The 26449-nt window shown below is 38.8% G+C and overlaps 2 protein-coding genes across 7 annotated transcripts in view; one reads left to right on the plus strand and one right to left on the minus strand.

Annotated features, from left to right (window-relative positions):
- The window catches only part of SNAPC3 (small nuclear RNA activating complex polypeptide 3), a 43160-nt gene extending 20915 nt beyond the window's left edge, over positions 1 to 22245 (plus strand). Inside the window, exons 5-12 of one of the 5 annotated variants that reach the window (XR_013387813.1) lie at positions 1604 to 1753; positions 10676 to 10758; positions 12028 to 12192; positions 16043 to 16150; positions 17311 to 17936; positions 18716 to 18805; positions 18896 to 19081; positions 20240 to 22245. Coding sequence is in view for 2 of the 5 variants with exons in the window: in XM_077912026.1 (XP_077768152.1) it covers positions 1604 to 1753; positions 10676 to 10758; positions 12028 to 12192; positions 16043 to 16150; positions 17311 to 17458 (654 nt within the window). In the remaining 3 variants the exon portion in view is untranslated. Of the gene's footprint in view, positions 1 to 1603; positions 1754 to 10675; positions 10759 to 12027; positions 12193 to 16042; positions 16151 to 17310 lie in introns of all 5 variants that reach the window. The other 4 variants (XR_013387812.1, XR_013387814.1, XM_077912026.1 and 1 more) reach the window with 4 other exon arrangements.
- PSIP1 (PC4 and SRSF1 interacting protein 1) overlaps positions 18895 to 26449 on the minus strand; it is a 45496-nt gene continuing 37941 nt past the window's right edge. The window contains exons 10-16 of one of the 2 annotated variants that reach the window (XM_077912021.1): positions 26179 to 26234; positions 25514 to 25584; positions 25199 to 25300; positions 24865 to 25078; positions 23679 to 23790; positions 22621 to 22716; positions 18895 to 20956 (exon numbers count right to left, since the gene is read on the minus strand). In XM_077912021.1, coding sequence (XP_077768147.1) covers positions 22656 to 22716; positions 23679 to 23790; positions 24865 to 25078; positions 25199 to 25300; positions 25514 to 25584; positions 26179 to 26234 — 616 coding nt within the window. In that variant the 3' untranslated portion in view covers positions 18895 to 20956; positions 22621 to 22655. Of the gene's footprint in view, positions 20957 to 21144; positions 22717 to 23678; positions 23791 to 24864; positions 25079 to 25198; positions 25301 to 25513; positions 25585 to 26178; positions 26235 to 26449 lie in introns of those variants that run through there. The other variant, XM_077912020.1, reaches the window with a different exon arrangement.

Here is a 26449-nt window from a genome sequence, read left to right on the forward strand (position 1 = left end):
GAAACAGGCTCCATGCAGGGAGCCTGACGTGGGATTCGATCCTGGGACTCCAGGATCATGCCCTGGGCCGAAGGCAGGCGCCAAACCGCTAAGCCACCCAGGGATCCCCCCCACCTTTTTTTTAATTAAAAATTTTATTTATTTATTCATGAGAGACAGAGAGAGAAAGAATGTGTATGTATTCTTGATCCCCCAAATAGATGTGTCATAAACTTTGATAAGGTTTAACTGAAATATTACTATATGTGAATTGCATTTGTGAATATAAATAGTAGTGAACCATCTGGGATATAGTTATTATTAATGACCTTGTTTGATCATGATCTGAAATTACCAGTCAGACCAAACCAAGAAAACTGAACCTCTCATCTCTAACATGAGAGTAGCGTATTGACTGCTTGACTTCAGTGAGGTCACTTCCAGCAGGAAATTTTACAACACACTGCTGCTGGGGCGCCTGGGTGGATCAGTCAGGGGAGGGTCCAACTCTTGATCTCCGGTCAGGTCTTGATCTCATGGTTCAAGCTCTGGGTTGGACCATCATCATAATGATGATGATGATAATGATAATAAAACACGATGCTGCTAGATGAAGTTATATTCCAAACGTTCTTGCTAATGTCATTTTAGTAGCATCTTGATTATAAACTATAGCTTAAACTAAAAAAATTCTATTGCCAATATCTTAGTCCATTCTGACCACTATAACAAAGTATCACTGATTGAGTGGCTTATAAACAGCAGTTTATTTGTCACAGTTCTGGAAGCTGACAGTCCAACATCAGGCAGCTAGCACAGTCAGGGGAGGGCCCTCCTTCAGGTCACGACTTCTCATGTGGCAGAAGGAGTTAGGGAGCTCTGTGGGATCTTTTACAAGGGCACTAATCCCATTCATGAGGCTTCACCCTCGTGACTTCATTACCTCCACACTATCACTTGGGCAGTAGGATTCCAGTGTCTGAATTTGGGGCGGACACAAGACATTCAGACCATAGCCTCCAGTGTCTCAATTGTGTCTGTGGGATTTTCACTTGGGGGGTAGCTGAGTGACCAAGATTTTTTTATTACTCAGTGTTTCCTGAGAGGAGTGAGTATGCCACACCTACAGGGCTACAACGAGAAGCACTGGTAACAGAAGAAGTGAGGAGCCAAAGGCCACAGCCTCCTTTATCAAGGTTTCCATGGGAAGTGCAGGGCAGGGTAGAATGAATAGTTTAGGCTTGAGTAGTGTGAATAATTCCAGCAGGCCCTGGGGTGTAGGTAGGGGCTGTCCCTAGTTGTCCCCTACCTGACCTTACATTGATTTAGGACAGGGGAGATACTGACTTGCTCTGTGAGAGTTAAAACAACAAAGCAGCTTCAGAGACCAGGCTCTGGATCACAGGGGAGATGTAAACAATTTTGGCCATTAATATGGACTGAAATTAATGGATGCCAAATTGACAAATATAGAACCTAAGAAAAACACAGGACACTGAGTTATGGGGATAATTTTAAATTAAGAAAACCAGTAGCTTCGTTTGGATCTGGTCAGGACAGGATTTATGGTTTAGTTGCTTCGTCTCTAAGTGGACAGTTAACTTATTTACCGTTTGACTTTTAGCACAAAGAACACAAACCATACCAGACAATGCTGGTCTTGGGCAGTCAGAAGCTCACAGAACTGAGAGATTCAATTTGCTGTGTCAGTGACCTGCAGATTGGTGGGGAATTCAGCAGCACGCCCGATCAAGCTCCTGAGCACATAAGCAAAGTAAGGTGTTTCTTTTTTTTCTTAACTCTCATAAAACAAGAAATAATAATAATAGTAATACCAAGCTAAGTAAGTAGTGATTATTCTAGCAGGCTCATAAATGTTCCAATAAATCCATTTGTGCCATTTCATCAAGCATATCACTTCCCTTCTTTTTGTCATCAAGACATTTTCAAAGACGAAGCTGTGCTCAGTTTGGATCTCTTCTTTCCCCTTCATTTCTCAGCCATGCTGTGTGTACACCCTTCCTTTTAAGGTCATAGGAGCTACCTCATTGTCTAACCTCTTCTCCATGTTCATCCAGCTTGATCTCACTTAGCATTTGAATTTGCTCTTCATTCTCTCCTCCTCTTTCACACTGTGTGAGTGCTATCTGTCCTAACTCCCCCACCCAGTCAACGGCTGGAGTCTGCCTGAGAGCCTCACTGCCCAAAGCAAGTCCTGTCGGTCTCAGGACCATACCACGCAGGGACACAGAAGTATCTGACCTTGGTCCTTGTTGCCGTTTTGCACAGAGGTGCTCTCAGAAGGTTGGAGAAACTTTACATATGCGTTGGATAAGGATGGAAAGGAAGAGAGTAGTTGACTTGCCACCCACAAAGTTTTCCAAAGGGATTGCTTGCCCAGTAAAGTAGTAGGGCTTTGATCCCGCTGAATTTCATGGTAGGGCAGACTTGAGCTAATTCTGTTACTTGGTATAATTTTGGTCAAAGACCTCAGATGTCCTGACCCCCGTAGAAGGGGTTGCACGTGCTGTAGATGAGAAAAGGATATTCGGGTCAGCTAGAATGGAGAGTGAGTTTGAACAAGAACCACCACAGTCCTTGTTTTTGCTGGTTCTTGTGCCTCCAGCCACATTACTGCTATTAAAATGTAGGCCTCACTTGGTGGTCCTTGTAAATTCTCCTGGTCTTTCTCCAGTTTTCATGGTTTTGAGTGCACTCTAATTTTCGTTAGGGTCTCTCTGTCACTGCACTTTCTCCTGATTTTGTAACCATTATTTTGAGTGCCTCCTGGCCATTGCCACTTAGCCTCGGTGCTGCCTGGCGTCTTTATTACATTTCTTTCTTTCTTTTTTAAGATTTTATTTATTCATGGAGACACGGGGGGGGGGGGGGGCGGGGAGAGAGAGAGACAAGCAGGCTCCATGTAGGGAGCCTGACGTGGGACTCCATTCCGGGTCTCCAAGATCATGCCCTGGGCTGAAGGCAGTGCTAAACCACTAAGCCCCCCAGGCTGCCCTTTATCACATTTCTGTAGTCAATTCACTCTTCCCCATTTCAGGGGAACTGTGTGACTCATTCAGAAGTGGCCTCCATCATCTCCTCATGGCTTATCATCAGTGGAAACCCTTGCTGTTTGTTTCACGGAGACAATAAAGTAACTTCAGAAAGAACTTTCCATCACCTCTCACCTACATTTAGTTATCTGCCCATCTGCCCGTGTACCCTGCCTTGCCACCTGGGACAGTGGCTAGACTAAAGCTGCTGCCACCTGAGGCCAGGCTGCCTCACATCATGGACCTGGACCTCACATCATGGTTTGGTCCATTCTAGAGCTCTCCCGTCGTTACAGATGCGCTGTGGTATCTCTCTTCCTAAAACTTTTCTTCCACCACACGTCTTCCCCCCAGCCACCAACCTCATCTTTCTGCCTCCTCAACAAACTATTCAGACTTAATAACAATGAGTAGTAATAATAATGATTGAATAATAGCCCCTAAGCTCATTGTTTATCTTTTTCTGCCATCACTTTGTCTTGCACTCACTTTGTTTCCCACTCCTCCTTGAAAATCACTTTTTTAAAAAGACTTTATTTATTTGAGAGGGAGACACACACACACACAGGAAGAGAGGGCAGAGGGTGACAGAGAGGCCAACTCCCTGCTGAGTGGGGAGCCCCACGCGGGGCTCAATCCCAGTACCCTGAGATCATGACCCTTGCTGAAGGCAGACGCCAAACAGACTGAACCACCCAGGTGTCCCTTTGAAAATCGCTTTATCAACGCCACCATAGACTTAGTTCTTACCTTTTCTGACCAGTCATTGGCACATGATACAATTGAATATTCCTTCTTCCTTGCAACATTTTTTACTTACTTAGCTTTTAATGTGTTACACCCACCTGATTTCTTTTTGTCTGACTGATTTGAATTAATTCCTTTGCTGGGTGCTTCTCATTTTCCTGACTTCTGTTGTAAAGCCCTGGGAGTCCATCCTCAGACCTTACCTCTGTTTGTCTTATCCAGATTTATAGCTATAAATGCTGGGACTCCCAGGATTATATCTCTGATTTCAGCATCTTTTCTGATCTCCAGACTTCTGTATCCAACAGTCTCCTTGATGGTTTTTTAACTTAAGTTTTATTTAAGTAATGTCTAACCCATCGTGGGGCTCTAACTCACAACCCTGAGATCAAGTTGCATGCTTCTGCAACTGAGCCAGGTGCCCCATCCTTGACAGTTTTTACTGGATGTCTGATAGCCATCTCAAACTTAATCTGTTCAAAAGCAAACTCTAGGGCAGCCCGGGTGGCTCAGTGGTTTAGTGCCACCTTGGGCCCAGGGCCTGGTCCTGGGGTCCTGGGATTGGGTCCCACGTTGGGGTCCCTGTGGGGGGCCTGCTTCTCCCTCTGCCTATGTCTCTACCCCTCTCTGTCTGTCTGTCTCTCTCTCTCATGAATAAATAAATAAAATCTTTGAAGGAAAAAAAAAAATAAAACTCCAGATCTTTCTGCCTCAATCTATGCCTTTCGCATTGTTCCTATCTCAGTAAATATGCCCATTTTGCATCTAGTTACTTCAGCTAACAAATATATTTAGGCGGTGCCCAGGTTTCTGATCCTTTACAGGTACCAGACTGTTAAACTGCTATTCCTTCCTTCCTGGACTAGCCTACTGACAGCTCTCCTTGCTCCCTTCACACTTCTGTTTTTCCTCTCCACCAGCCAGAATGATACTTTTAAAGTATCAGTCAGAGCTGCAGTGGCTTCCTCTTACATCTAGAAGAAGAATATACATCTTTATTATAGTCTGCACATAGACCATTATCTGGTCCTTTCTGCCCACCACTCTCATATCCTACCACGCTCTCCCTTGTCTTCAAGCCACAATGCCAGGGGCCACCTGGGTGGCTTGGTTGGTTAAGCTATTGACTCGATTTTGGCTCAGGTCATGATATCAGGGATATGAGATCACCTTAAGTTGGGCTCTTCTGGGATCCCTGGGTGGCGCAGCGGTTTGGCGCCTGCCTTTGGCCCAGGGCGCGATCCTGGAGACCCGGGATCAAATCCCACATCAGGCTCCTGGTGCATGGAGCCTGCTTCTCCCTCTGCCTATGTCTCTGCCTCTCTCTCTCTCTGTGACTATCATAAATAAATAAAAATTAAAAAAAAAAAAAAAAAAGTTGGGCTCTTCTGTCATCATGGAGTCTGCTTGAGATTTTTCTCTCTCTCCTCTTTCCTCCCCTTCTTGCTCTCTTTCTAAAGAAAATAAATAAATAATAAATGTTTTAACATTTTTTAAAAATAAAGTCTTTAAAAAGAAATTGATCCTGACATTCTCCAATCTAAAAATCGAAGTGGATCCCCTGTAGGCTGACATAGAAGGACTTTTGTAATGATGATTCCAAAGTTAACCTTCCATACTATCCACCCCCTACTTCTGTACTTTATGCTTCAGCCATAGATAATTTTATGTTGCTCAAACATAACACGTTCTCATGCCTTTGAATATTTGAAAATGATAGGAAGCCCTCTCCCTCCCTCCATCCATGTGGTTCATATTCACATTTCCAAACCCAGCTTAAGACTCACTTATTACATAAAATTTTTCCTGACTGTCCTCTCTCTGCCACTCTGGAACCATTTCGTTTGGCCATTATAGTGCCTGTGATAATCAGCTGGTGCTATTTGATATGTCTCTGCCCCACAAGGCTGGCTGTATTCCAGTCCTTTTGGTGATTGGCAAGGAGACCAGCGAAAGAGACCATATGACTCATAAATTTCACTTCGTTTTTCAGTTAAACCAAAAATGGTTTTAAGATAATTGGTTTCCTCAGTTTTGGCATCATGGTGCTTTTGGAAATAAACATGAGATTAAAGAGAAACAAATGGAATTTCAAGGCTGTATGCAGGCTGGGAAATGAGACATTTATCTTTTCTTTTAAAGGAGAAGCCGCAGTTTCTCAACCCTACCAAAACAAAAACAAAAAGCCCCCCACCAAACCCTGTAATTATAAGGTTTTTATAAATTCACCTTAATAAGCAAAATCTGAATTCACTCTCATGGCCACTGTGTTACCACTGCTCAAAGCAGTTGGAGTCGGACCTGTTAATCGGTCTTAGCACCAGGAACCCTGAGAGAGGATTCGTAACTAGGCATGGCTAGGTCGTTGTGTTTGTACATCAGTGCTGATGGATTCAGCAGCTTTCTAAGCAGGGGTGGATGACCCATCGTCCTATTTTAAATACTTAAGACACGCACAGTTGTATTGTTTCTGCCTCTTCTGTCTCTTTATTAAAATAATGTCCTTTCTGATTATTGAGTACTTACCATGTGCTAGACAGCACGTTTTGGACAGAATTATCACCATTTGAAAAGTAAGAAACAGGGCAGCCCCGGTGGCGCAGCGATTTAGCGCCACCTGCAGCCCAGGGCATGATCCTGGAGACCCTGGATCGAGTCCCACATTGGGCTCCCTGCATGGAGCCTGCTTCTCCCTCTGCCTGTGTCTCTGCCTCTCCGTGTGGGGGGGGGGGGGGGGGGGTATGGGTGTGGGTGTGTGTCTATGAATAAATAAATAAAATCTTTAAAAAAAAAAAAAAAAGAAAAGTAAGAAACAGTTGCATCAGCGTGCTGTCATGAGTTGCCTGTTCAGTGAGCAGGGGTGGAGGCTGGATTCAGACCCTTGTCAACGTGCCTTCCAAGCCGCATGGTCTTTGCCGTGTTGGCGGGACGCCAGGTGAGAGGCAGCTTTCCCTGCCCTTCTGGGTGCTTCCAGAGGAGGCCCCAAGTGCAAACTCAGCTGTGCTGTGAGTCGTAGCAGGTTTCTAATGCCTGGACCCTGGAATATGCCTGTTCAGAGAGCTGTGTGTTTCCTCCCAGCTATGGTTTTAGGAGAGTGAACTCCTAAATCAGTGAGTTTGCAGATACTGACATTTGTTTGACCTATGGAGAGATTGTTATTTCACTGATTGGTATATGTATTTTATGGTACATAGACCATATATGTACCATAAAATAAAAATATGTATATGTATACCATATACATATTTTTAAGTTTTTCTTTGGGATTTTTCTTTTTTTTCTGTTTATCTGAGTCCTTGTCTTTCTTGATGAGTCTGGTGCCTTGGAAAATGTTGACTACACCAGAAATAATATGAGTCCTTATGTACCCATTACCCACCTTCCCCAGTTCTCAGCGTTTGCCAAATCGTTATGTGTTCACTTCATGCTGTTGTCACACCTTACAAAACTTGAGAATTGGTCCTTAAGTTATAATGCTTTTTTAGACAGGTATTTGGCTTGTATTCCACTGGTAATCACAGGGGAAAAAAAATCAATGAGTTGCAGTTTTTGTAGCTGAGGAAAGGAGAATCTTCACTCCAACAAGCAAGAATTTTGAATATTAACTTAGATGACTTTATTATGTGAGAAGACTGGGAGAATTGGACCAGTATATTTAAATCTCTTTTAAAAGCTTATGTCTAAAATGTAATGTGTTTTGCTAACGTGTTTGTTTTTGGACTATAATATTAAAGGATGAAGTGCATTCTTTAAATATATGTATAAGATGAGTGCCAGTATTTTCTTCTCTCGTGGGGTTTTTTTTTTGTTTGTTTTTTTGTTTTGTTTTGTTTTTTTCTTTTTAATGGTCTCTCACATTTTAATATCTAATCTTTTTTTATGTTGCTCAGATTAGTTCATCTTTTGGGAGGGCAGTAATCTCTTAAGGGTCTTGCTTAGAGGAACTTTAAAAAAAAGACTTTGCACGGAATGCCCAGGTGGCTTAGTGGTTGACCATCTGCCTTCGGCTCGGGTCATGATCCCAGGGTCCTCGGATTGAGTCCCACATTGGGCTCCCCTCTGGGAGCCTGCTTCTCCCTCTGCCTGTGTCTCTGCCTCTCTCTCTGTCTCTCATGAATAAATAAACCTTAAAAAAAAAAAAAAAAAAAAGACTTTTAGCACATACTGCTCTGTTGCTTATTATAAATAAAGCCCTGGTGTAGGACAAAGAGCTGCTTCAGTGTCTCTCCCATTACCATTTTTCTCATAGCAGATCCTAGGGAATACTTCTGAAAAGTTCTAATACAGCTGATTTGAATATTAGCAACACAACAAACATGCCTAGAATTATATATAAATGACTTTGTTCACATGATCATATTAGTTTTCCATAGTTACTTTGTTTATAAAGTGGAAATAGAAAGTAGAGGCTGGGGCTACATTAGGTACCTAACAGAAGTAACTTCTTACATTGGCTTTTTTCCATGTTGATTGGCAATCCTCCCCTCCCCCAAAGCTGGTCAGCAAAACTAGCTGACAAATAGGGAAACTAGTTAGTGAGAATCTCTGGTTGCCACTGAAAAGCAAAATTACCTGGTGTTGAGGCTGCTCACATCTTCTATTTGTGTACTGAGACCGGGAAAAGTTACTAATGGATGAGTTTGGATTTATTTATTTATTTGTTTGTTTATTTATTTATTTATTTTTAAAGATTTTATTTATTTATTCACAAGAGACACACAGAGAGAGAGAGGCAGAGACACAGGCAGAAGGAGAAGCAGGCTCCATGCGGGAGCCCGACGTGGGACTTGATCCCCGGTCTCCCGGATCACACCCTGGGCTGCAGGCGGTGCTTAACCGCTGCGCCACCGGGGCTGCCCTGAGTTTGGATTTAGATGGAGAACTGTTCCCCTTCTAAATAATAATTATGCCAACCAAACGCATTAAGTTGCCTAAATCACTTCAAGTTCCATAGAAGCATTTTGTAATGGAAAAACCGTAAACTTTTTTTCTTTTAATTTTTTTTTTTTTTTTTTTTTTTTTTTATGATAGTCACACAGAGAGAGAGAGAGAGGCAGAGACATAGGCAGAGGGAGAAGCAGGCTCCATGCACCGGGAGCCCGACGTGGGATTCGATCCTGGGTCTCCAGGATCGCGCCCTGGGCCAAAGGCAGGCGCTAAACCGCTGCACCACCCAAGGATCCCAAAAAACCCTGAAACTTTTTATGTCTAAGTAAGGCAGTGTTCTTTCAGAACATTTATTTTAGACCCTAGCTTACCTCTTTGAGGGTCCAGAAGTTTATTTTGTGGTGGTTTTTGTGTGAACAGCAGCTAGACAGGGCATTCTAATACAGATTATCCTTTTAGCTCTGTAAGCACCTGGGAAGAAGGTAATGGCTTTATTCCTGTGTTACATGAGGAAACAGAGGGTCAGGGAAATCAAATGACAGCCCAATGAGAAACAGCACAGCCAGTCTCATAAGGGTGTCTGATGCCAGTGCCAGATAGTCTGTAAATGACGGAATGAATCCCTTGCCCATTTGAATCACCTGGGGAACTTGGGAAAACCTTGGTGCCTGGGCCATATGCTGAGAGATTCTCATTCAATGGCCTTGAGACTTGGTCTTTGGTGTTTCTATGATTCTGATGGGCAGTGAGGAACAGGAGACACCCTTCTGCAAAGTCTGGTAGGCTGAAAGTTAAGAAGCCTGACAGTTCAGACCAGTTGTGTGACTGCTGTGGTACTTAACTGGTAAGATTACTTGAGTCAGGGACGCCTGGATGGCTCAGCGGTTGAGACCTGCCCCTGGCTCGGGGCGTGATCCGTGGTCTCAGGATCGAGTCCCACGTCAGGCTCCCTGCATGGAGCCTGCTTCTCCCTCTGCCTACGTCTCTGTCTTTCTCTCTCTGTGTCTTTCATGAATAATAAAATGAAATCTTAAAAAAAAAAAATTCCTTGAGTCAGAATATTCAAATTCTGCCTAAAAATTATTGAAAATTTGAAGGGAGAATTTTTATAAAAGTACACTGAGGAGCACCTGATGATGTAGCTGGTTGAGCATCCAAATCATGGTTCTGGCTCCCGTCGTGATCTCAGGGCCATGGGATCAAGCCTTACTTCAGGCTCCATACTTAGTGTGGCATTTGCTCCCTTTTCCCTCTCACTCATGCTCTCTTCTCTCTCAATTAAATCAAACTTAAAAAAAAAAAAAAAAAAAGGACACTGAAACGATTAAAAAAAAAATAACAGAAAAACATAACACTATGATCACTTATTATCGCTGTGGAACTACCAAAGATGTGACTTTCAGTTTTTCATGCTAGGATCCAACGTAACTCACTATAATAAAATAGTATTGAAGTTTATTTCACTTCTCATTAGGTTCCTTTCATGAGTCTCAGAATAAATTTAAATCAGACTTAGTGATTAAAACAGCAATAGGATAAAATTGAAAATAGCAGCAAGGATCAGATCTTTACACTTTCTTTTTTTTTTTTTAATATTTATTTATTTATGATAGACATAGAGAGAGAGAGAGGCAGAGACACAGGCAGAGGGAGAAGCAGGCTCCATGCCAAGAGCCCGACGCGGGACTTGATCCCGGGACTCCAGGATCGCGCCCTGGGCCAAAGGCAGGCGCTAAACCGCTGAGCCACCCAGGGATCCCCGATCTTTACATTCTCATCCCTGGTAAATAGCATAGTACTTGTCACATAGGAGGTTCCCATTAATTAAATTAATGAGCTAAATAAATAAATAAATAAAATAAATTAATGAGCTAAGCATATTCTGTGAAGTTGCATGAAGTTACTATAAAGCATGTAAGTGTGGTTTTATGACTTACAAATTTTGAATTGGCAGCAATTTCATAATTGTGAATAGAGGACTTTATTCAATGCCATCTATTTCCTTGTAGGACCTGTACAAATCAGCCTTCTTTTATTTTGAAGGGACATTTTACAATGACAAAAGATACCCTGAGTGCAGAGATTTGAGCAGGTACAGTTTTCAAAAATCTTCTGAGTCTTTCCTGTTTCTAGTTTTTAAAATAGCAAGATCTCCACAAATCCTGTTACTGGTCTGCTAAGGGTCTTTGCCAACGAATTGTTTTGTTAGGCTGTTTTGTCTTGCGGTTAAAGATCTCTCTCAGTTTTTAAAGTATATTCAGGTATTTCATCTGGTTAGCCTAGGTACTAGTAAATTAATCAAAATTTTTACTCCAAGAAGAAAATTTTCCTGCCAAAGATCTACACAGACATTTCAAAATCTTTGTGCTATCTGCTGTCTTAGAAATTACAGCAAATTTGGGGGCACTTGGCTAGCTCAGTCAGTAGCAACTCTTGATCTTGGGATTGTGAGTTTGAGCCCCATGTTGGGCATGGAGCCTACTTTAAAAAAAAAAAAAAAGAAATCATAGCAAATCTTGTATTGAGCCATAGATATATCTAAAAAACTTTAAATCCCACTTAAAATCTATATTAGTTTCTCCTATTTGGGTGATAGCAATAAATTATTCTTTCAGTGTTTTTTTCTGCTTGTCCAGTGTATACTGTTGTTTGCCCTAGATGGATATGTAAATACATGGTTAAGTATATAACATGAAAAATCCATAGCTCATAATCATGTTAATTAGACCATACTTTTACTGTCACTGTCCTAGCAACTAGGGTATATATGTATATTGTTTCTGAGTGTTTATATATATTCTCTTTAATTATAGTTATTTGTATCTGTATTCTAATGTAGCAATTCTCATACTTGCTGGTTTCAGCATTCCTTTATACTATAATTGAGGACTATAAAGAACTTTGATTATGTGGGCTTATAGCTATTAGTATTTACCATATTAGAAGTTGAAACTGAGAAATATTTTCAATTTTAACCAATTTAATCCCATTACATGTTAACTTTAATAATTTGGAGGGAAAGTAACTTTTCCAAAACAAAATGAGACCAGTGGCATTGTTCCACATTTTCCGTTCAGTCTGATGTGATAAAACACATCATGTAACCTCTAGAATACTGGTCATTTATGAGAGAATAGTAGTTGAAAAGGGCAAATGATATTTTATCAAAATTCAGGAACCACACTTTGAGAACCGTTGCTCTACTGGATAAAAACAAATTCACTGAGATTTTCACCTCAAGGTGGTAACTGTCCAGTTTGAGTCAGGCCTCATGAAATAATTGTAGTCACAAACCATTTTCTGTCATATTTTTAGGTTTTTTTGTGGCATAATGAAGTATCATCTTTTTCCCCCCTTTCAGAACTATCATTGAGTGGTCAGAGTCCCATGATAGAGGCTATGGAAAATTTCAGACTGCTAAAATGGAAGATTTCACCTTCAATGACCTGTATATTAAACTGGGTTTTCCTTACTTATATTGTCACCAGGGAGACTGTGAACATGTTGTTGTCATTACTGACATAAGGTAAGTGGCAGCACTCAGAACAACGTTATTTGTTCTTTTTATTTTACAGTAGGAGAGCACAGGCTGTTTGTGTTTGTTTTTAATAAGAGGAATAAAAATCATCATTGTAGGAATGCCTGGGTAGCTTAGTAGATTGTCTGCCTGACTTTGGCTCAGGTGGTGATCCAGGGTCCTGGGATCAAGTCCCATATCGGGCTCCCTGCAGGAGCTTGCTTATCCCTCCTTCTATGTCTCTGCTTCTTGCTCTGTGTCTCTCATGAATAAATAAATAAAATCTTCTAAAAAAAAAGTCATCACTGCAGCTTGGCTTAGGAGCAGCAAAATTGTTTGCTTTCCACGGAATGACCAATTTTCTATCCATTTGCATTCTCTATTTTTTTTTTTTTTTTTTACGATTTTATCCATTTATTCATGAGAGACAGAGAGAGAGAGGCAGAGGGAGAAGCAGGCTGCATGCAGGGAGCCCGACGTGGGACTCGATCCCAGGACTCCAGGACGACGCCCTGGGCCGAAGGCGGTGCCAAACCACTGAGCCACCGGGGCTGCCCGCATTCTCTATTTTGAGGAGTAGATATACTATATAGAAATACTTTATTTATTTATTTATTTTTTAAATTTTTATTTATTTATGATAGTCACACAGAGAGAGAGAGAGAGAGAGAGAGAGGCAGAGACATAGGCAGAAGGAGAAGCAGGCTCCATGCACCGGGAGCCCGACGTGGGATTCGATCCCGGGTCTCCAGGATCGCGCCCTGGGCCAAAGGCAGGCGCGAAACCGCTGCGCCACCCAGGGATCCCTAGAAATACTTTAATAGAGGGTGAAAAATCTGTAGATAAGCATTTCCATTTGTGTATTAGGCAGGCAGCAGCCATTCACTTTTGGGTTGTTTTCTAAGATTTATTCATTTGAGAGAAGGAGGAAGAGAAAACACAAGTGAGGGTGGGGAGGAAGAGGGAGAAACAAGCTCCCTGCTGAGCAGGGAGCCCGATATGGAATTTGATCCCAGGACTTGGGATCGTGACCTGAGCCAAAGGCAGACACTTAACCCACTTAACCGAGCCACCCAGACACCCCGCCATCCACTCTGTAGATCATTTTGTATATCCTGTAGCCCCTTTCCTTAGCAAATTTGCAACTATATATCTAGGTTTCTTGTCTCTTTGCCAGAATTTTATGGAGATTGAAGGGAACTGGGGGAAGAGAAGAGAAATTCTAATATTTGACAAATATGAGGTCTTAAGGCTTACATAAAGTATAAAAAACTGGGAGGGATTAAAGTAGTTTAAAATGAGATTGTGTTACAATAATTTTGTATAGCTTGTGTCTCTCTCATGTATAAGGCTGTTCATTTCCTTATTTAAGAAATGTCACTTTGAGAAGGATCAGTATGCAAGAATGAACCCTGCTCCATCCCTGCTTTCATTCTGAAAGACCATTTTTATGGGAGTCTTTGTGTGGAGCAGTCCCAGATGCAGGCTTTTTATCTTATCAGTAATAGGAATGGGTGCCTTCAGGAAGCCCCTGCCATTCCACCTCTCTTGGATCTTAGTGACCAGTCTCCAAAAATTGACTTCGCATGCACTCATGCTCAGGAGACTCCCAGAGGAAGTACTTCACACAGAGTAAACTTTGAAAGACATGAATGCAAAGCAGAACAGATAAGACCTAAAGAGAGCTGTGGAATGCTGAGACGTCTCTCCCAGCATGATGGCCATCCAGCCCACCTAGAGGATAGCTTGGGCCTGAGCCCAGTGGAGGAACTCAGGAAGGGTGTCTGGCACCGCTCCGCCTCCCATGCAGACACACAAGGAGAGCACCGTTCAGTCTGTCAGAAAGTACAGAACCCGATTAGCCGCGGGTACAGGACACCTAAGCAGATGCAAACCTGAGAGCCGGTAGCTTCTAGCCACGTGTCACACGATAAAAGGAACCTGTAGTCGTTTGTGGAGTTTAGGGGTGAGTAGTAGTAATTTGGCATAATGTAAACATTAAACATCGATTTAACCAAGGTTATTTTGTTCTGTAGAGGGATGTTGAGGAGCTAAATTTAAAAGAAAAAGTATGCAAAACATTGGCCCGAGAGCTCATAAACTCGTTTTATAGGATTAACACACTATCAAAGAAATGTATATATATAATTTTAAGTTTTATATTAAGCTATTCTGTGTGTTCTTTCACTCAAATGAAGGGGAATGTGCCTAAGAATTAGGATAAGATAGAAGACCATCCACTTTTCTCTGATTTTAGTTTAACATTTCTTACTGTATGGCCTTGTCATTCTTAAAGGCAACGTGGAAGAACAAGCCACACTTAGTAAACATTTGCAGCATGGAGTGTTCCTAAGGAATTATTTTTAGTTTTTTGAAAGATTAAATTTCACTTTTTTTTTTTAAGATTTTTTTTTTTTTAATTTTTATTTATTTATGATAGTCACAGAGAGAGAGAGAGAGAGGCAGAGACACAGGCAGAGGGAGAAGCAGGCTCCATGCACCGGGAGCCCGATGTGGGACTTGATCCCGGGTCTCCAGGATCGCGCCCTGGGCCAAAGGCAGGGGCCAAACCACTGCGCCACCCAGGGATCCCTAAGATTTTATTTTTAAGCAGGCCCCACACTAGGTGTAGGGATTGAACCGACAACCCTGAGACTAAGGGTTGCATGCTCCAAGGAGTGAGCCAGGCAGGTGGCCTTTAAGGAATTTTTATTTATTTTATTTTTATTTTTTTAAAGATTTATTTATTTATTCATGATAGAGAGAGAGAGGCAGAGACACAGGCAGAGGGAGAAGCAGGGACTCAATCCCAGGACCCCAGGATCATGCCCTGAGCCAAAGGCAGGCGCCAAACCGCTGAGTCACCCAGGGATCCAAAAGTAATTTAGACTACAAGTCTTTTTTTTTTTTTTTTTTTTTTAAGATTTTGAGAGAGAGCATGCACACAAGCATTGGGTAACTGCAGAGGTAGAGGGAGAAGCACTCCTTACTAAGCTGGGGATCCTGATTTGGAGACTGATCCCAGGACCCCAAGATCATGACCTGAGCCAAAGGCAGACAGACACTTAACCAACAAAGCCACCCAGGCGCCCCTAGGCTACAAATCATTTTTTATTTTATAGGTGAATTTAATCATTCAGTGCCATTCCATAGTCTAATAGTTGGTAAACTGTTACAAGCTTATTAATCATTTTCTGATGTGAAGTTGATATATTGCTACCCTTTAAAAAAATCAAATTTTAAAATAGAGACCTTTAGAATACTCTTGTGCAGTTCCTTCATTTTTTGGATGAAGAATCTGAGGTCCAGCATGGTTAAGGGGTTTACTCAAACCCAGTTGATTAGTGGTAGAGACTGACTTTCATTTACAATTTACTAATTGACACCCAAAACTAAAGTCCTGTCAGTTCACATTATACCAGGAGTCTGATTTAGATTTTAATAAAGAACAATGTAACACATAACCAAATAGATTAAATAGTTGCTCGCTCAAACTGTGTTTCATCAAAAGATATAAAGTGTTGAGTAAAGCAAGGGCTTTCTGATGGAATACATACAAGATCTGCTGCACACTAATCTTCCTCTTAGAGAGTCACAGAGCATATTACCATAAAACACTTTGGGAAGTTTCATGGGAAAGAAAACATTAATTCCAAATGATCTTTAGGAGAGTGTTTCTGTGGAACACAATTTGGTCAGACCTAGTGTAGCAAGTGATTTTATACCTAAATCTCTTATTTAAAAAAATTGAAAAATATGCCTACTGTGTTCCTAATGTTGAGGTACAGATATATTTAATTCTTTATAGATCACAACAATTTGTCTTTTAATGCCTTGGTTTACTTCTCATGTACAAAAGGCTTGCACATCGTGATGACTGCTTGGATAGGACACTTTATCCCCTTCTTATCAAGAAGCATTGGCTATGGACCAGAAAATGTTTTGTTTGTAAAATGTACACAGCCAGGTAAGTAATACCTATTTCTTTGAGAATTACTGGTTTTCAATAGTCAAGTACTTTGAATTCTTCGTATTTCAGTGTTTCTTATTTTGAATTGGAATGAGGACTTAGTCTTTGGGAATATAATAGAAATAGTTTTTCTAGTAGGTAAGTGCCACAAATTGGTAGGTTACTTTTAAGCAGGAAATGAGTTCTGTATAGTAAAAAACCAGAGCTGGGTCAGATTTTGGATGAATCAACACTCAGTGTCACATCAGGGAGCCATGTTGCCTTTTGTCTGCAGTTTCCAAAATCAGCCTCATTCACAGCTTCTTCATGAAAAAATAACAGCATCTCATATATACAATGAGGTCAAAATATGGTTTCATGAAATTTTTACTTAATGTGATACTTCACGTTTAGTTTGTGTAACTGGATCAGAATAAAAAAATTCAGAAGAAACAAGAATGATTGTGTATCAGATTTTTGAGAGGTTCTCCCCTCCCTTCCCTTCCCTTCCCAATAAGGCTTTTCTAAATGACTAGTAAGAAAACATGTTAAATCCGTTATCAAACTGGAAATCAGGCAATGTTAAAATATACAATGAGATGCAGATTCAAATAGACTGAAAAAGTCTTTCATCTTACCATGACCTAACATCTCAGAACAAAAAACAAAAGTATTGTTCAATGTTGCCCATATTCCCATTTGTAGACACTCTGTAACATTTTATCCTGAATTTCAGATAAAACACCTGGAGTTTTCAAATTGGCCAGGACTAATTTACCAATTAAAAAGATAAGTTACACAAAAAAGTTCATCAGGTCTACAGTATCTAGTATGTAACAGTTTTTCAAGATGGCCTATTACATTTTAACAGTTATTTGGAGGATAGGTAAGGGTATGTGTAGGATGCTTTTCACGTATGGATTTGTATTTTTCTCTACTTACCTTTAGTCTTTCAGAGAAACAGCATGCTGCAGGATTTCTGTTAGTTGTCCCTTTGCCTTGTAGAGTATTGGTAGTGATAGGACTGTTTCTATACACCTACAGAGCTTTATAAAGGATTACAGTGTATTAGGACAATAAAGCAATAGTTGGGGATGTTTACACATTACTGCAGGTCATAACATGTTAAAGCATGAGAAAGTTGGCTGTAAAGATGTACTTTATTTTTTTAATTACAGATGGGTGACGAACAATGACAGTTTTGCACCAGAGGACCCATGTTTCTTTTGTGATGTTTGCTTTCGGATGCTCCACTATGATTCAGAAGGCAACAAACTAGGAGAATTCCTTGCTTATCCTTATGTTGATCCTGGAACCTTTAATTAATAACAAAAAATGTACCTTGTGAAGTACCTGTCCCCTTGGATGGTTACTTTCTTTCTTGAACATGCCACTGAGTAACATAAATCACCTGAAACAATCGGCTAGCTACCCATACACCTGCAAAAGTGTAAATCACAGGTTTTGCTTTGTTTTATTTATAAATCACAGGTTTTTTTATAACGTTTGTTTAGAATTCTTTTAGTATTTATTCCAAAACTTGGTTTTTAGTGTATTTGCCCATTATTGTGTTTATTTACTAAGCTGTAGGAGTGCTTTATATATTTTGAATATAAATCCTGTCAGATTCAGGTATTCTGATTTTTGGCCATGCTGTGGCTTGCCTATTCATTCTGTGTCCAGGGTACTTTTTGCTAATCTGTAACTAGAAAAATTCAGTTAATGATACATCAAATGGTGGAAGTGTTTTGAAAATTCTTTGAAGAATGTGAGAGCTATACCTTTGTACCATCAAACTTCCAAGGTAAAGATCCTTCAAATATCTGTGATAAAAATGAGAAGAATAAAAGTAGATTTAACAAATACGGTATTAAGAATAGCTATTGTGTAATCTGATCCCACTGAGGGCTCTTTTGTAATATTAGGTTTTGGTTTTGGTAGAAGCTAGCAGGCACGCTAATCATTTTAATGGGACTCACTGTATGAATAATGAACGTAAAAAGATCTTGAGCATATATTCATACCTTCACAAAATAACATCTTTTTTAAAAGATTTTATTTATTCACGAGAAACATCTACAGAGAGAGGCAGAGGGAGAAGCAGGCCCCATGCAGGGAACCTAATGCGGGACTCGATCCCAGGACTCCTGGGCCAAAGGCAGGGGCTAAACTGCTGAGCTACCCAGGGATCCCGAAAGTAACATTTCAGTTGAAGATTCTTTATGAGAACTTTTTCAGTTTATTATTATGATTAGGAAAACAGATTTTGAGGCTTTTGGCTGGTTCAGTCGGTAGAGCATGCAACTCTTGATCTGGGGGTTTTAGGCCCCACATTGGGTGTAGAGATGACTTAAGAATAAAATCTTAAAATGGTAGATTTTATATAATGTGACCACTGGGACATGAGAAGTCAAGATCCTATGGATTGCCAGCTCTGGTTCACTCATATTTGTGCAGTAATACCCAGAATTATTTATGTAAAAACCAGGGTTTTTTGGCCCAGCTCTTCTTTTTTGGCCCTCTTTTCTTTCTTCTTTTTTGGCTCTCTCTGACAACCCTATTTATTCACTTCTCTCATTCTAGACAAAAGGCCAAAGATGAATTCCAAGGCCTAGATCATCACAGAAAAATTGTATCTATCTATATTGAAATGTTTTCCCAAAATCTTTTTTGGTGGGTAGTTTTGAAAAGATTGTTAAGAATGCTGTAAAATAGTTTTTTTTTAAATGTATCATTATTTAAATTCCACTTTCTCTTTCCTAGGTTATTTATTTAAATTCAACTGAGTACCACATTCCCTGGATGGCTAAGAACATTTACCATACTAATCAAAAACTGATGAAGCCTTTAAGAATGTATATTTAAAATATTGGCAGTGAAATGTTTAATGGACTTAAATACATGTCCAATTAAGTTGATTGGTGTGCAGAAGACAAGCACCTGTTTCTGGTATGTGTACTGATGGTCTTACTGATTCAGTAAATACACCAGAGGAGCAGTATAAGAAGAGGTGCCTCCCGTGGCTGGCTTATGCTACTAAATTTTTACTTTCGTGTTTCCAACGATGGTAAATTGAACAGATTAAAAATTCAGCTAGAAAACCATATTCGCCCAATTCCTGCTAGTTCCACAGGGAAAAAATGAATTTCTGCTTCATCTTTTTAAAAGATGTAGTGTATGAGAGCGAGCAAGGAGAGGGCCAGAGGGGGAGAGAGAATCCCAGGCAGAGTTCAGTCCCATGACGTGGAGGATCTTGACCTGAGCTGAAATCAAGAAATCCCTCCACTGACTGAACCACCCAGGTGCCCCTGCTTCCTTTATTTTTAAACTGCATTCCTTGTAGTTCTTGCATTAATATCCAAGGTCTGTTGATTTTTTTCCTCTCCAAGTTCTAGCTAGTTACCATGTAGTGTTCTGTTGGTTTCAGGTGTTTACTCGTATTCATTCCCATTTCAGATTCTCAAAACTGCAAATTCCAAAATGTGCACTGTCCTAACAGAAACATTAGTCCATGTGCAGTCATTTTAGTGGACAGAGACTGTCAATTAAAACATTACTGCTAGTGAAATTCTTATTTTATCATTTATTAATCTTATTCTAATTCTTAAGGGTAATTTTTCCACCAAAATTAAAAGGCTCAAAGATCTTTGTATTTTCATTTCCCCTTGTGAAATCTAGAGGAAGAAAGGCTAACCTGATTATGCCCAGAATTTGCCAATGTAGTGATTTAGGGATTTTATGGCTGTAAAATTCAATACTAAACAGGACTTATGTAATGAAGAAAAGCAAATATGAAAATATGGTAATCAATTTATCAGCTAATATGATAATCAACTTACAGTTAGAGAAAGGAGATTTTGGTATAGTAACGGATGAACATGCACAAAAATCAGTATTTAGAAAAGCAGTACCTGTTTCTTTAAATATCTTTCTCAGCTTTTGGTATCCTGTAAGGGTAATTTTTACCGTTTTTCCCCTACTCAAATCGTAATGTCTTTATTATCTCCAAGATTGGAGAATTACACAGCACAAATATGAAAACGTTTCTACCTATATAGCAGCTTCATTTCCTAAGGTTTGTAATTATGGGTTTGCTATTTCCAATAGATCATCCTTTCTCTGACCAATGGGACAAAATAAGGTGTTAGTGAAGCCCTCACAGAGCCCTGTAAAAGCCTTTGCTCTTATATAGGATTAGTTGGCAAACCTCATCTTGACCAGACCTCTTCAACCAGGTAAGTGTGTGTGTTGGTACACTATAATCAATGTCTCCACAAAAACTGGGTAAAATATCATCCTATTTGAAACTACAGGACATAACAGCAGGTTTAAGATAGTCAAGTTGTTTATACACTGTTTCTCCAGTTCAGAGGATACCGCTGAAATGTCTCCAAAGCAGCTAAGAAAGCTTTTCACAATTCTTTCTGCGGGGTCATGCATAACTTACTCTTTCAAATGTTATCTAGTGGTTTAACAAAAGCACAAAATAGATGGTTTACACATGCCAAAATTTTTTTTTCTTCTCTTTTGCTAAGTTACCTTAGTGACTTGTTCAGTGGAGTTTTGACCATACACACACAATTTAAAGATTTGCTCACTTTAAAGTGTTTATGACTTTATAGGAGTTCTGAGAGTGGTAATTACCTGTGAATCAGCTTATGACCAACAGAAAAATAGAAGGCCAATTATATTTTCACACTATATATAAATCAACTGTTTAGAGACAAGGCCAGCTCAAACAAACACATAAAAGTATCAGAGTGCCGTTCTCTGTATCTCTTGACGTTGAATATTCCTGTGGTTTCTCAGTAAAATTATATTGATCTGTTGGGTCACAGAATAAAAGAGGAGGGTGAACAAAAAATAACATTTTTAGCTTACTAGATTTAGTTACCCTGTCACCCCACAAGACAGTCTCTATACCGAGTTAACCAAGAAATTACTCCCTTGGAAGCAAATCCAGATTCCAAAAACACTTTTGTAAATAGCAAAGAATTAATTTACTAGTAGAGTTTGATAGAAAAATCCTTTAATCAAAACAAGTTTACAATGTTGACACTTATGGCTTAACTAGAATAAATCTGTCCAAATTTAAATTGTATTAAGGACCTGATATAATAGCAATAGTTCCCTCAAAACAGTGGGTCCTAGTTACATTTGTAAGACCTCTCAAAAAGCAAAAACTCCAATTATTGAAATAATTCAACTTTTCATCTATAGATGAAACCATTATCTGAGAGGTCAAAACATACAGTGCATGTCACATGCAAACACTGGTATTAAGCCTTTTCTCCATAATCATAGTTTCAAAACATGAGAAATGTCTTTTAGCTACTGAAAACCACCAACTGACCTAATAATCAAAATATCTTAGAAATGCTATCTGTTAAGTTACCCTTAACTTTTGTTAACCTTGGTTTTACCCTGATTTAGTCTATATATGAATACAGACTATCAAAGTACTTTACTTTTTCTAACTGCCTCGGAGCAAGCTATCTTTCTACTCCTTACAATTCTGTCACATGGAAGAGCTCTACATAATAAACCCTTCTGATATAGCCGTGTTTTCAAATAGGTTAGTTTTCTTATATAGTATTTATTTCTACTATTTTACTGCATAAGAATCATGGAATTTTTTTTCCAATTAAAAAAATACTTAGTAACTTCCTTAATGAGTGTGACTTTTTTAAAAATTCAGAAACATGAGACAGTTCTCAAAAATAAACTTTTATCATTCAGTAAGGATCTTATTAGATGATTTGAACCCTAAAGCCAGATTCATTCCTATACATACCTATTCTGCTTTCTATAGGAAAGCCATGTGACTTCACTGAATTCCCAGCCACAAAACTAAATTACCTTCAAAAGTTAACATGAGTTTTGTACCTTGTAGAATTGTCAGTTGGATATCTAGTCGTCATTACAAAAAGGCATACAGACCACAAATTGTTACAAAGCAGCAGGATAATGTAGCACAATGTAGACTGTGAGATTAAAATTAACTTTTGATAAAAGGAGTGAGTACTTGTATAGAAGTAACATTTTATCTACCATAAAAATGCATAACTTCTACAAAACCCACAAACAGTGAAAAGACAATCCGGTAAATCCAAGGTTTGTAAAAACTATGCACAAAACCCACAGTATTTGGGAAAAGAGGAAAGGTTTTATACAAGTAGCAGTTTTAAAAATGTAACTTTTTTCTACTATCAATTACACATTAACATACACACACTAATTGAAATTATGCTACAACCAAACGTCTGGAAAAGCAATTTAACATTTCCTAAATGGATTTTCCCTCACATTTACTGAATAATGTAGCTGTTAATACTGCACAAGTACAATTAGCAATAATGCTTAATTACTTTTAAACATATAGAAAGGGATTTCTCCCTCAAAACAAGTTTTTCAACATCAAAACCTATGCTTATAAAAATTTAAAACTTTCAGCAGTCTAAATATTTCAAATGAAAACCATTACAAACTTCTCAAATGTTCTTTATATTCCAGGTATGTCAACCTAATTATCTAGTGTAGAATCCTTCAGAGATATTTCAGTCTCTCTCTCTTCACTGGATGGCCTAAAGAAAGAAAGAAAGGTGTGTCAGTTGGGTCAAGGGCTTCTTCATGGGGGTCGGAAAACACATTAAATGCGTGCATCGTTTTCAAGCTCATGAGAATATTTTTTAAAATAATCTTGACTTATTTTTGTTCAACAAAAATTTTTTTTTAAAGATTTTATTTATTCACGATAGAGAGGCAGAGGGAGAAGCAGGCTCCACACTGGGAGCCCGATGCGGGACTCGATCCCGGGACTCCTGGATCACGCCCTGGGCCAAAGGCAGGCGCTGAACTGCTGAGCCACCGAGCCACCCTTTTTGTTCAAAATTTTATTTTACCATATTGTGTCTTCTTCCTAAAGTAATACTCAGATCAAGCAAAATAACTCAGGGAAGCATCATGGCCCAGGCCCCTTCCATCATTTCCAGCTTTAAAATGAATTCTCTTTAAAAAACATGGAAAGGTTAGATCTGGGATACCAATATATTACAAACCTTAATAAAGAGAGGGAATGACATAGACAAAGAAGATTTCCCTGAATTTCAGAATTAAAAGGGATGCTAGATTCCAAGTCCTTCAAATGTGTAGAACAAACCAAGACTTGGATAACTCCAGTTCAATAACCAGTTATTTAGAGACTATGATACAAAATAGCTTGTGATTCTAGATCTCACTTTTGTATTATCCTGTCACAATGCAAGAAAATAATGAATGTAAGTCACTATTAAAGCTATATCAGTGAAAGAAGTTCAAAGAATAACTTATTTTAAGCTGGATTCCTACTATCCAGCTCTATTCCCTTTGAATACAGGCAAGTTAATTGTAAATGATCAAGTTTTTTGGTTTTTTTGCCCTTTTGATTTTCATCTTGCTGAGTTCAGGAATTGAGTGATCAAAATATAATCCTTATATAAATAACCTTGGAACAGCAATGTGATTTAAAAATTAAAAATACACATGACCCATTAAAACATGTCCTCACTTTTTCTTACTGCTGGCCTCGTGGTTGTCTTTGCTTTCTTCACTGCTGTCTCCATTATGTTGTGGTTGATTACTGTCTTGAGCATCAGATCCTCCATTTAGAGTCTTTGAACCTTTAAAAGGGTACCAATGGAAAAACTGTTAGAGCTTCAAAGTTCTTTTAAGATGTCCTCTAAAGAGCCCAAATTTAAAGGAAAAAAAAATGGCCCTAAAGTTTTTAATAATTTCTATACCTTATTTAAAATTACACTGTAATCTTTTGAGTAGCTGAGGCACAGTAAGTAGCAGGGTTACTATATATAGATCTGTGGGGTGGGGGTGGGGGACTAAAGATTTTATTATTGTGAGCAAGACAGTGGGCACAAGCAGGGGCGCAGAGGCAGAGTAAGAGAAGAGAGAATCTCAAACAGACACTGGGCTGGATCTCACACACGGAGATCATGACCTGAGCCAAAATCAACCGTGGGACCCTCAACTGACTGAACCACCCAGGTAGAAACACAGGGGATTTTTAAACTGATCATTCCAATTCTTACAAAAATGTGTATCATAGTAAATTTTTATATTTCCTCATTTTAGGAAAAAAGTGTCAAAAGTGCTTTTCGTAATTAACATGAATTTGTGTCCTAAGTAAACGATGAGGTCATCCCTGTAAATCTTATTTCTAACAAATCTCTAAGGAGACCTTTATCATTCCCTCATAAGGAATAAAATATCCAACTCCTTTGAAATACTTGTTTCTATAATAAGCAGCTCCTAAAACCTTTAGTAACCTGGAACTGGGGGAACTGATAATGATACTATGGTTCTACTTTAAGAATCCATCACAGATATATCCTAAAATATTTGTGGTTGAAATAGCGTATCTGGAATTTGCTTCACAGAGAAATCTGATGAGGGTAAAAGAGAACAACGATCATGTATTGGTAATCACACAAGTTGAATAATGCAGACACTGGAAGTTCCTTTCTTACCTACTATTGTGTTAATTAGAAATTCTTCCTAATTTAAGTGAAAAATGAACAGCAACTGCTAAATTTAAGCTTAATGATAATGATTTAAACAGAAGCGCTCAGCCTTAGCTTTAGTTTTTCTAAATGCTTTAGGATACCTTAGACCCTAATGAAATCATGTGTCAAAGCCATTTTTTTAAAAGCAGTCCCAGCAAACAACTTACTACCACATACCTGTTTGTTCCTTTTCTAGCTTTTTGTTTGGCCCTTTCTTCCCTTGATCTTTGGTTTTATTTGCTTCCTCATGCTGTCTTTGTTCAGCGAGAGATTTATTCAGCACTTGTGTGATCACAGAATCTCCTTCACCAACCAAAAACATATTCTTAAACTTGTTATACAACATTGTAGACTTTTCCATGATAACCTGACTAACTTTGAATCGCCGTATCTGAGAAAACAAAATATACACTCAAAATTGTTTTCTTCATTGATTTTTAAACTGTTACTACTTCTTAACGACATGGTGATCAGGAAATTTTTAAAATCTGCACAACTCAAGATCACTTACTTTTTTCAGTGTTGTAATCATCTCTGTATGTTTCTGAGCTTGTTGCATTGTGACCTGAAGTGAAGCAAGTTCATCCAACGCCTCAATACATCTGTTCACATCCTTCATGACAAAACAGTAATTTCATAACTGTTAATTACCAAAACCTATATGCTCTATTCCTAAAGATTATTTTTAAAATCTCAAATAAGGCAGTACAAAAGACCAGTTATAGTCCCATTTCTCTTAAATTTACACATACTTATAAAATCAGGTGAGAAAATATGAAGCTATAAAAGCAGTGCTATAGTTTTAAATGAGGTATTAAAGACTTACAAGATTATCAATTTTGAGTGAATTTTTAATTTCAGCATGTATCCTTTGAAGTCGAGAATCCATTGATGTTTCTATAAATTAAAATGTGAAACACAGTAAATAGTTTTTCCAAAACCAGTATTTCTGTATAAATCTAATCAGCAAAACAATGACAAGATTTGATTTTTAAAAATGTTCTTCATAATCTGCCTAGTTCACTAGAAGTTATTTGCCATTTTTAGTATTTAGGAAGGCAACATTCATCATTTGAAGAAAAAATTCACCATCTAGCTGCACAGGGTTTCTAAAATAAGTAGCTTATATCCAGTTAATAAACCCCTCTACAACTGTTTCACCTTACAGGTTTTTTTTAAAAAAAGGAAAAACTATCGGAAACAATGAGATTTGTCAAAAAAAGGGGAAAATATCTAGGTTTTTGGCAATGTTACAAAAAAATGTGACCATTAGATAATGAGCAATGATAAAAAAGTAGGAGTCCTTAGCAGGTGAGCAGGGCACCTGATTATATTTAAAGTACAATGTATATAGAATCTGCTAGGGATTTGAAAAAAAATGCTTTTGTAGGATTTAAGAATATAAAATGATTTTAAAACCTATACACAAGAAATTGTGTAATTTCCTTTCCATGTATTATTTTATACATCTTAGAAAGTGAAATAACTAACCTCGCTTCTTCTCCACTTTCTTAACTTCTGGCTTCTTTCCTTCATCTTTATTCTGCCTATCAAATGTTAACACAAATATTTCAAAACATTGGAACTTTGTGACTGATTACCAAATGCCCACAATCCCTTATGTAAAAGTTAAAAGAATATTTAAAGATAGAAAGTCAACAGCCTAGATCACAAGGAATTGACTGTAATTCATAGAACTCTGGAATGCCACAGCATTAGTATTAGTTACTATCAACAAAAACACGTAAAAATTAACATGCTA

This window comes from Canis aureus, chromosome 10, assembly GCF_053574225.1.
Source record: "Canis aureus isolate CA01 chromosome 10, VMU_Caureus_v.1.0, whole genome shotgun sequence".
NCBI classification, from domain to species: Eukaryota; Metazoa; Chordata; class Mammalia; order Carnivora; family Canidae; genus Canis; species Canis aureus.